The sequence below is a fragment of the Pteropus alecto genome, unplaced genomic scaffold (genome assembly GCF_000325575.1).
Source record: "Pteropus alecto unplaced genomic scaffold, ASM32557v1 scaffold71, whole genome shotgun sequence".
In the NCBI taxonomy this organism is placed as follows: domain Eukaryota; kingdom Metazoa; phylum Chordata; class Mammalia; order Chiroptera; family Pteropodidae; genus Pteropus; species Pteropus alecto.
The window spans coordinates 11,899,340-11,910,611 of NW_006433024.1; the positions used below are offsets into that span (position 1 = coordinate 11,899,340).

Below are 11,272 nucleotides of genomic sequence, written 5' to 3' on the forward strand. Positions count from 1 at the left end.
GTGAATGACCTCATCCGGGATCAGCCAACTCCCAGTCAACATGCCAAGTGACCACAAACACACGAGTGAACCCAACTAATGCTACACAGAACAGAGAGGAACCATCTCAACTGAGTCCTGCCCAAATTGCCAGTCCACAAAAATCTTGAACAAATAAACGTATATGTGAGCAGAGCATTCTCAGTCATTGCTCTTCAACCTCACCAATCAAATAAGTCTCTCCGGCATAAGGGTAATGGGACTCTAAGATGGTTTTCTATGGAAACCTGAAGGGTGGGGTAATATCTCTACTGAGAGTTATGAATTCCGCTCCTACCATGTGTGTGGAACTGCTCCACACACACAACGAGGGCACTCTTTAAACACTGACTGTTATTCCAAGAGCTAATGAAAAGTCGCGTATTTGTTTTCTGTTGCTGCTGTAACAAATTAACAAAAACTTGGTGGCTTACCATGACACAAACTGGTTATTTTTCACTTCTAGAGGTCAGAAGTCTGAAATGGGTCTCACTGGGCTAAAATCAAGGTGTCACGAGGGCTGCATTCTTCCTGGGTGCTCTAGGGAATATTTTTTTTCCTTGTGTTTTCCAGCTGTTAGAGGTTTCCCCAGTCTCTGCCCTCTGGCCCCCTTTCCTTATCAAAACCAGCAATGGCCAATTGAGTCTTTTCAGTGACTGACTCTTCCACCTCCCTCTTCCACACTTAATGACCCTTTAGATTTCACTGGGCTCACCTGGATAACTCAGGATACTCTTCCTATTTTAAAATCATCTGGTTGGTAATCTTAATTGCATCTGCAACCTAAATTTTCCTTTGCCATGTGACATAAATAGTCACTGGTTGCAAGGATTCAAACGTGGACATTTTTGCAGGGGGCACCATTATTCCATCTACCACGAGTAACGACCTCAGACAAGGCAGCATCACTCTCCTCTGTAAGGATTAATACTCAGTTCTTTGCTCGCATCTCACCTCACAGTTTCAAAGTGCCCTAAAAGTAGGGAGAATAAGAAGCCATATTTTCAGGAGCCAGAGACTCTCCACTGGTTAAGGTGTGGGCTTTGGAGACAGAGAAGGGAGTTGATCAGGTTGATCACATAGGATAGAAAAAGAACCTTGTTGAAAACAGAAAACATTTTATCTCTTGCTTCACTCTAATGGTCCTGTGAAGGCCAAGTTGACAAACCACCCGATTTCTCTCTCAATCATGTCGCCTACATTGTCACTGAAATAGTGCTCAGGGCCTTCCGGCTGGACCTTGTCAACAAGACAGGCCTCGCTGAATAAGAGGCGATCTGTCTCGGTCTGATGCTACAACATTTTTGAGGCAATGACGAGACGAGCACTCGGCGTCCCGTTTCCATTAGTCTCTTGAGTGGTGGGAAAGAAGGCTCCCTTGCCAGAAGCCAGAGAAGGAAGTAGACGGATTAAAGAATGCAGAAGTTTTCTGCCTGCTTGGACATTTTCTTCCTGTAGCTGAATGCTGAAAGGATGATTAAAAAGAGGACACATTGTAGCAGGTAGGACTCATTTCATTTGTTGAATGGTACAAGATACAAAGGTGATGGGCATTCATTCACCCCAGGCCCCATAAATTAAGGAAGTGAGAGTAGGAAGTACCATGTAGTATCTTTAGGGGAATATGTACAAAGAGAAATCCTGCTAACACTGATCTTTTGAGTGTATGTGTGTGTGCACACGCATGTGTGCATGCACGCATGTGTTCGAGGAGGACAGTTGAGGACAGATGCACAAGAGACCAGCAGCAGACCTGAGAATAAGTGACTCAACATGTAAATCAGGATAATTTGACAATGGACTATGCAAAAGAAGTCAATGCCAAGGCAGGGTGCTGGAGACACTACATTGGTTAAGGTGTGGGCTTTGAGGACAGATGGAAAAGAGAGTGTGAGAGCCAGCTACCTACCTCCCACTCTTGCCAGACATGAATGAGGACCTCGGAAAAGAGAGTGTGAGAGCCAGCTACCTCCCACTCTTGCCAGACATGAATGAGGACCTTGGACAAGATATTTAACTTGGTTTCCTCATCTATAAAATGAGAATAAAAACAAAAACTTGCTTGATAGCATCCTGTGTCAGGTTGTTACACGGCATGCCCTCAATAAATCCCCTCTCCCAGAATCCCCCTCCCCCATGGAGCTAGACTGCACCATGCGATTTGCTTTGACCGATGGGACATCATCAAAATGGACACCGACAGAGGCTGATAAGTGTTTGCACACTGGGGCTTGCCCTCTTGGAGTACTGCCACACCATCTAAGAAACCTAAGCTTTCTTGCTGGGAAGGCCACCTGGAGGAAAACAAAGATACCCCAGCTTACGGCCCCACAAAATCACCGAATATGTTGTGATTACCATCTTGGACATTCTACTCTAGTTGAGCCACATGGGCAGATGTCTGCAGTTACATGAATGACCCCGAGCAAAACCAAAGAATAACTGCCCAGCCCATACTGCAGAATGCTCATCACATCTGTAGATAGGATCTTTTCATATTTTGTACCATTCAAGGGCTGAGATGAGTCCATGTGCCTGCCTGGTACAAACTGTCCTCTTTTAAATCATCCTTTTAGCATTCGATTACAAGAAGGAAACTGCCAAGTAGGCAGAAAAGTTCTGCATTCTTTAATTTCTTTCATTTTAATTCTTTAATTTCCTCCTCTGGCTTCTGGCAAAAGAGCCTGCTGCATTACTGTGTTTATTGTAGAATAAACAGTTGTTTTAAACCACTAAATTTTGGGATGGTTCGCTATGTAGCAATAGTTACCTGATACAGGTTCTTACCAGGATTAAATCAGATAATAGAAAATGCCTAGCATAGTTCCTGACACATAAAGTGCTCTCTATATGGTAATGATCACCTTGTCTAAAGTCTAGGCCTACCTAATACCCTAATCCTATCTAACTTCAACCACCTAAATCCTTTCTCTACCACGAATCCCCCTCCTCCTCTCAAAATACACAGTATCAAGTTATGGAAAATCATAGGTTTGATTTTTGTTTTGTTTTAGTGGTTTAAAATTTTTTTTTATGTACTAGTGCAAAATTAGTAAAAATCAGATAGTATTAAGAATCTTAAAATGACAAACAGAAGTCCCTTGTCCTGCCACTCCCACTCCCTAATCCAATCTTTCCTCATTTTAGGAGGCCAGCATTTCACGCCTACCAAAACCAGGCAAACACATTACAGAAGATGAAAACCATAAATATAGATGCAAAAATCCTTAACAAAATATTTGTAAATTGAATCCAGCACTATGTAAAAAATATAATACATCATAACCAACTGGGTTTTATCCCAAGAATGAAAGGTTAGTTCAACACTAGAAAATAACTGATTTTCTAATTAACTAATGTCAATTAAATAACTAATTAACTAATGTCATTCACCATATCAAAACCAAGGGCATTCTCCAATAGATTTCCTGGACACAAATCTCCATCTCAGAATCTGCTTCTGGGAAATTCAACTTGAGAAAATGTGCTAAGTGGTATTGGCTTACACAAGGATGTGGCATGATTTGATTTATGTTTTAGAAAGAGTTTTGGTGGCACATATCAATAGGGGGAAGAAATTGAGGGCAAGAAGGTCAGTCGGGAAACTGCTGCAGACAAGAGATGGCGAGAGACGGGAGCAGAGGAAGGATGGAGAGGAGGAGGCAGATGTGAGGCTGAGTGGGAGGTAGAACTGACCAGACTTGGAGACTAACTGAATGGGACAGAGGTGGAAGGGAAAGGAGGGACCCAGATGACAGTGAGTCTTGACAACTCTGTGAATGGTGATATTCTTACCGGGATAGAAAATCCAACATAGAAAGCAGGTTCATGGGAGAAGCTAGGAATCATAGCTCAGCCTTGCTTTCCAGCTCCATCTGACCTCTCTGAACCTCTGACTCTTCATCTGAAAGTTATTTCTCCCAGGGCGCATACCTAATGCAGAGCTCAAGGCCTTCCATCATCTGGCCCCTGCCTACTCCTCCTCCTTCTTCCCTCCCTCTCTCCCTCCTCCCCATTCACACTAACACACCCTCTGACCTCACATCTGGCTGATTTGTTCTCATCTCAAGGCCTTTGCCCTTTAACGATCCTTGTGCTCAGAAAGCTTCCCCCACAATCTTTACATAGCTGCCTCCTCCTCATTGAGGCTTCTAACCCATCATCACCTGCTATTGAGGCCTTCTCTTCCTAGTTAAAACAGTCCCTCCCACCAGGCAGCCAGCCAACATCACAGCACCTGTTTTATCTTCCTGATGGCCCTGAGACACTCCTTAAACTATCTTGTTTGCTTTTACTTGTATTGTCAACTTCTGCTGGAAGGGAGCCTCTTGAGTACAAGGATTCAGCTTTGTTTCCACTGTTCTCACAGCTATGGAACTCAGCCTGGCCTCTAATCACCCCTCCAGAAGTATATACTGACTGAGTGAGTAGTAAATGGCAGAGCTGGCACTCAGACTAGGGCAACCGACTGTCCTTCAGATGCTGAAGAGTTTTCCAGGATGCAGGACTTTCAGTGATAAAACTGGGAAAGTCCCAAGCAAACCAGGAGAGTCGGTCACCCTAACTCAAACCCACATCTCCCAACTGTATAGTCAGTCCTCCTTCCTATGCCTCGCCCTTGAGATTCCAGGACATCTCATGTCAAGTCAAAGCCCTTGTGCTTTACATCAGTGCCAGACACAGAGGTGACGAACAACAAATAGGTGTTGAGCGAATAAATGAATGAAATGAATGACTTGGCTCCCTTAAGGAGAAGCTGAACAGAATGTCCCTGTATTAAGTCCTTGGTTTGAACCACATAGCCTGGTTGCTCAGCAACAACACGCCATGGTCAAACTAGGCATCTGGACATCCTACATCGTGAGCTGGTTGAAAGTCCTCAGGCAGTCAGCTTATGTCCCCCACCCCCCCACTCTACTAAGGGGCTGCTAGGGGCTGCTGGGTCTCAGCTGTAAACCAAAGGCCCACACTGAAGGAGCTTGAATGCTCTCACAAATCAGGGCAGAGGAAACTCAAACAGAGAACCCAGAACAATGGCTCAGAGACACTGGAAACTGCTTTTCTCTTTGGGAATTTTTGTCATTCTCAGTTGGATGACAAAGAGTTGGATGACAAACCCTGCAGTCCTGCACATAGGGATGGAAAAGGGAGTGATGCACAAAGGTAGGTCAGGGTGACCTCCTCTCGCACTAGCCTCAGTGAGCGCTGCAAGGGTGGGAGAAGGCAAGTGTACATGCCCCTGCAAAGGTGGAGCTTAGCTAGAGGATGGGAGGGGTAGGAGGTAAGACAGGTGGCTCTGTTAATCAGATTCTGCACCAAGAGGCAAAGGACAGAACCCTTCTGTGTGGGGACACAACAATACATGTTCTAGGCCTCAGAGTCTCTATAGCAAGAAAGGATGGGAGTTAGAGCCCAAATAACCTGAGTTTGAATTCCAGCTCTGCTCAGGTAACATATTGTGGCCTTGAACCGATTATTTAACCCTTCTAGGCCTCAGTTTTGTCATCCGTAAACTGAGATTGCTGTGAGACTTGGAGACTATGGCTCTAAAGCACAGGCACTGATAAGTGGTGGCTGTCATTATGATCATTACGTTATACGTTTGCATCCGAGGGAAAGCTGCTTGGGCTAGGATAGTAGGTGCTCCTGTCCCTAGATAACAGCAATGATTAATCCAGCCATGCTTCACGAGCTGGCTTTAGCATCCTCATGGCTAGAGGGTGGTAATGAAGCTGGTGGTTTGGGATTCTCTCAGCACAGACTGACTAAACTCTCCCCCAACCTCTAAGACAAATTCCTGACTTTCACTTTAATAGACTTGAGTTTAACAAGATAGCTATTATACTTTAAATAAATACCGACTGGCCAGAAATGCAATGTTTTCTGCGAATTAGGAATGAAAGAGGCCACCTAAGTGAAATCTCTGGTATATCTCAAGCACAGCTTTGAATAATTAATTTGCTATTTCGATAATACACAATGACTGGCCTATTAAACCAAGAATCCTGCATTTATGAAATGCTAACTTAGTGGCAAGCAAACAAAACCTGAGTCAATAGTTGCCTCGCCAGTTATTAAAAGCTCCTCTCCCTGAGGACTGTGTGGGAGGCAGACCACATGGCGGGGCAGAGGGACTGAGGAGGAGCTGGCAGTATGGAAGTCGAAGGGACATACAGGAGGCTATTGAAAGCCAGGCCCCGCTCAGGTGGGGAGCATCACTATGACAGTTTGAGGTCAGACCCAAAGAAACCTCTTGGGTTCCCCACCAATGCTGTACCACCCCTGTAGCAGCTAGCCAGAACATTTGCTTTTTGTTTGGGCTTTCTGGTAGTCATTTACTGCCCAAAGGTGGGGTTTAGAGGCAGGAAAGGTATGTAGAACGTAATGGAGATGCTAACATTAGGACCTCTCACACCAAGAATAATGGAGAATTGAAGGCTATAGCCCTGTGATGTAGTCTACTACCCAGGACAGACGTTAACAGTATGGGCTTTGAAGAGGAAACGATTAGGATGCTATTGATTGAACATAAACGCAACCCAACTCCAAACTGTTTACACGTTAAGAAAATTAATTCTCACCCAACAGGAAATTCAAAAATGTATAGGTTTCTCAGTGGGGCTTAGTCTCAGCTGCATATAATAGAAAACACATATAACGACAGCTTATATTAGGTAGAGGTTTAAAGTTTTCTCACATAAAAGAAGCCCAGAGATAAAAAGTCAGAAGCTGGTATGGCAACTCCACAGTCACTGCCATCTTTAGCACATCACCTCCATCCTCAAGTTAATTTCATGCTTAAATAATAGTTATCACAGCTCTAGCCATCATGTCCACATTCCAGGAAATATGAAGATAAAGAGGGCAGGGCAAAAGGCCACTTAAAATTTAATTAGCTATCCACATTGACAAGGGAATGTGGAAAGTGTGGTTTTATATCTGTGTACACTGCTACATCCATCAATATAGATTTCTTGTTAGTAAGGAAGAAGAGCAGAATGGACACTGGGAAGATAACTAGCAGTTTCTGCTGCTGGAGTCTTCTAGGATGAGTTATTTAGTGACTCACTCCACCATCAAGGGCCCACATTCTCTCTGTCTTGGCTCTGCTCTCTTGGCCTGGTCCTCAGACTGGCAGCAAGTGGCTATGCAGCAGTTCCATATATCTCAAGATATGATGATGTCAGGAGGAAAAGGGGAAACTACTCCTATAGCTCTCCCTTAGAAATGAGAAAACTCTCAAAACTCCATCAGCAGACTTCCAGTGGTCAGAACTAGGTCCAGCAGAACAAACAGCCTCTCCCCAGCAGGTGAGGGTGAGGTCACATCCCTGAAGCACCGGCTTCATGGAGGAGGGTGGAAGAATTGGCCAAATTTAGTTTCTGTTACGAAGGATGAAGGGTGTGTGGGCGGACGCTGGGTTCAAAGACCATCTTCCCCATATTCTATCTCTGGCTTTGGGCTGTGGACTTAATGCCTCCAAACTGGCCTTTCCTCCTCTGTCAAACAGGAGGACAATGATTACCTTGTAGGGTGTGTGTGAGGTCGAATGAGATCATGTACGTAAAGTATGCGTGCATGTGATCTTACAGTTTTGTATATATGCTCATGCGAGCCATAGGTCTTTATTTGTCAAATAAATTGGATCCTGCTCCAGTGCTCACACACCAGATTAGAAGGAATCCCAGTCATCACAGTCCTGAGGCTTCCCTTCCCCAGGGTCACAAAACCGAAAGAGGTTTGCCAAACTGTCACTTTCAAGCAGGAAGGAATCCTAACTCGCTCGGTCTCCTGTTTCCATTGCTCCTATGCTTCTTACTACTGCAAACAATGAAAAACAAGAACACTTATTATCACAGTGGTTGAGCATGCCCTCCATGCCATGCTCCATGCCTCTACTCTATGTGGTCTGCATAAATGAACTCATTCGATGCTCCCAATGCTGCTCTGGGTCCATGCCCTCCACATGCTGTCTGGTGACACTGCCCCACGCTACCACACAGTGCCACTTGCCAGGTCTCTGCTCATGCCAAACAGCCTTTGAAAGAGGGCATGTCCTTGGCTGGCTGACTCCCTCAGAGCCAACAAAGCCCCGGCAGTCCCCTGTCTGGAACCTGGTTCTTTGTGCCCAGTTAGCTCACCGGGCTAACCATTCTCCCCCACGGTGACTCACAACCTCAGAGGCGCTGTCCTAGAGTGGACCCAGGCCAGCGCCCTGAGCAGAGCTCATATTCACTGTCCTGCTTCTCAGTGTGAGAAAAGCCACCACTCTCCTCCGGCCATTCTCCTCTTTCAACTCCACCCACTACTCCCCACGCACCCACTAACATGGACCATTCGTGCTCCATTCTCCCAAACTAGAACGTGATGGCTCCCTAATACCTATTCCATCCCTCCCACATTGTGCAGTGGCCATATGGGTGGAAGGAAGATGGTTGACACTATCACCATCACCATCCTTGTAACTCTGATTGCATCCGGTAACTAAAGCCAATCGGCCAATCAGCTTCCTCTAGCCAGAGACCCAGTAAAGAATGGACATAAAACCCAATTTGAGTCAATAAGACTTGAGGGGAGATTTTTCAAGAAACTTCTGTTGGACCAGTGGCTGTAAATCTCCTTCTAGATAATGTGGGTTAAGCCTGGAACTGCTGCATCCATTTTGCCACCATGATGTTGTATGAAGAGAACATAAAGCTTAAAAGACTGGACCAGGTGTTGGATGACTCTGGTGAAGCCCAAAATCAAACCAGGTCAGAAGACCTTCTAATTACTTGTGTCTCAAATCAATCTCCTTCATTGTCTAAGCCAATCAGAGGTAGATATCTCATAATTAGACATTAAAAGACTTAAGTAACCCAAAGAGGCACCCAGAAATGGTCCAGCTCTTAGAAAGGCTTTAATCTTCCCTGGCTGGGAGAATAGCTGAGGTCAGGGAAAGAATATGAGAAATATCTACCTCACCTCAAGACCTAATTAGGCTTTTAAAGGAGTTTGGCTTAAATCTGAAAACAAGAAGCCTTCTATGAGAGAACTCATCCATTTATCCATTTACCCATCTACCCATGCACTGAAAATTACAAATCTAGCTCCCTTAGGTCCCTCTATAGCTCAGCACCAATATCTAGGCTCCATCCTTTTGCAAATGATGCCATTTTGTAAGACTTATGCCAATTCAGGTGATACTCCTGTGTATTGGGGTTCTACAGAGAAACAGAACCAATAGGATATATAAAGATATATATATTATAGAAATTGGCTCACATGGTTATGGAGGCCAAGAAGTCCAATGATACTCCATCTGCAAGCTGGAGAACCGGGAAGCCAGTGGTGTAATTCAGTCTGAGTCCAAAGGCCTGACAACCTAGGAGGCCAAAAATGTAAGTTCAAGTTCAAAGGCCCAAAGATCAAGGGATTAATGGTCTAAGTCCTCATCTGAGTCCAAAGGCCCAATAACTAGGAACACTATGTACAAGGGCAGGAAAAGATGGATGTCCCAGAACAAGTAAAAAGAGCAAATTCACGTTTCTTCCACTTTTACATTCTATTCATGCTTTCAACAGATTGGATGATGCCCACCAGAATTGTGAAAGTGATCTTTACTCAGTCTAGGAATTCAAATGCTATGTCTTCCAGAAACACCCTCACCGACACATCCAGAAATGTTTTGCCATCCTTGAGCCCAGTCAAGTTGATACATAAAATTAAGCATCATATCCTGGCTCCTAGCTTTTAATGACGCTCAAGTCCCTCTCCCTTCCTTTCCTTCTCCAGTGCTACCATCCAAGCTCAGACCCTTCCCATCTTAAGTCTTGGCCCAGTGGGCAGATTCTTAACGGTCACCTAACTAATATGCCTTTTGATAATATGGTACAATGAAGCATGAATCATTTACTCTAAAGCATTCCCTTGACCATTCCAGTCTGCTCAGAAATACGTGCTGAGTATAATGAATTTAAGCATGCCAGGAATGTATAAAAGTTTTTTTTAAGAAAAAAAAGAAAGTCCTTTTTCGTAAAATTTCCTTTCCCCAAGGTTGCCATTATTAACATATCCTCTTGGACTCTTTACTAGGTATACATTTTTTTTTTTCAGCAAAGCACAGTATAGCTTTATCAAAATTACTACACTGTAAGGAAGGAATTGTCCTGGCATCACATTAAAAAAAAAAAAATCCCTACATGATTCCTTAGGGACGCATTCACTCAAAATAATGGAAAATTTAAATTCAACTGCCCTGCTTGGGGTGTTCTGGAGCCCACAACTCCCGTTTTTGTCACTGTTGTATTTCTGTTGTTTCATTTTCTGCTGGTTTAATTAGTGCCTGATATTGTCTGAAGTAATGTCATTTTTATTATAGTAATGGCCAGAGCCAGCATAAAATTCACAATATTTTTCATTTCAATAAAACTATTCAGTCTAATGGTCCTGTCCCAGCACCGTTAGAGGTTCCGAAGCCGCAGAAGGATAAAGCTTTCCCTGGCTGTCTTGGAAAGCATGTTCCTCCAAGGGTTCTCAAGGCTGGGTATGAACTCTTGGTGGTTCATGGTACCTTTCCTGGACTCCCAACCATACCCAAAAGAGCAGACTTGAAAGCTTGGCTTCAAATTGTTATAGTGCTAGTCTTGGAAGCAAAAATTCTATAAGTCCCAATGTGTTGCAGTTATGGCTGAGACTGCTCTGTGTTCTGTGACCGGTCCCAGGGCAGCCACTGATCAGTAGCAGAGCTGCTGGGTCTTGGGTCCCTCTGAGCTGGCTTTCCAACATGGAGAAGGCATTGACACCAAGTGATCTGGGACACGTTGCCCCAGGTTTGAATGTGGTTGTAACAACTTAGGCAATATACTTCAGCTCTCTGAACTTGAGATTGCTCATCTGTAAACAAGAGTTATAAAATCCACCTAAAAGGGTTTGTGAGGATACATGAGCTGCCTGGCATGTGGCAAGGCTTGATAAATGGTAACTGTATTAATCTATCCTTGGTTGTTAGAGATGAGGCTCCTACCTTCAAATAAGTAGTTTCTGATCATCTCCTTCAGCAATACCTACCTCCAGCAAAAAAAAAAAAAAATTATAAGGATCAGGTACGTGGCTGAGGAGATTATTGAGACTGGGAAGGGTGCTTGTGGCCCTGACAGGAGTTGAGGAAGCCAAGCCAGGGCTCTGTGGTGTTGATGTTGCCAGGAGGCACTACTAGGACACAAAGCATTCCCTTGCCCCTCCCAGGCTGGCTGTGCTCCCTGCTTCTCACTCT

At 44.4% G+C, this 11,272-nt stretch overlaps 2 protein-coding genes across 2 annotated transcripts in view; one reads left to right on the forward strand and one right to left on the reverse strand.

Annotated features, from left to right (window-relative positions):
* PAMR1 (peptidase domain containing associated with muscle regeneration 1) overlaps nucleotides 1-11,272 on the reverse strand; it is a 141,381-nt gene that overhangs the window by 119,044 nt on the left and 11,065 nt on the right. The window lies entirely within an intron of this gene.
* Nucleotides 8,689-11,272, forward strand: part of FJX1 (four jointed box 1) — a 15,943-nt gene continuing 13,359 nt past the window's right edge. Inside the window, exon 1 of the mRNA XM_015586353.2 lies at nucleotides 8,689-8,749. Coding sequence (XP_015441839.1) covers nucleotides 8,689-8,749 — 61 coding nt within the window. The remainder of the gene's footprint in view (nucleotides 8,750-11,272) is intronic.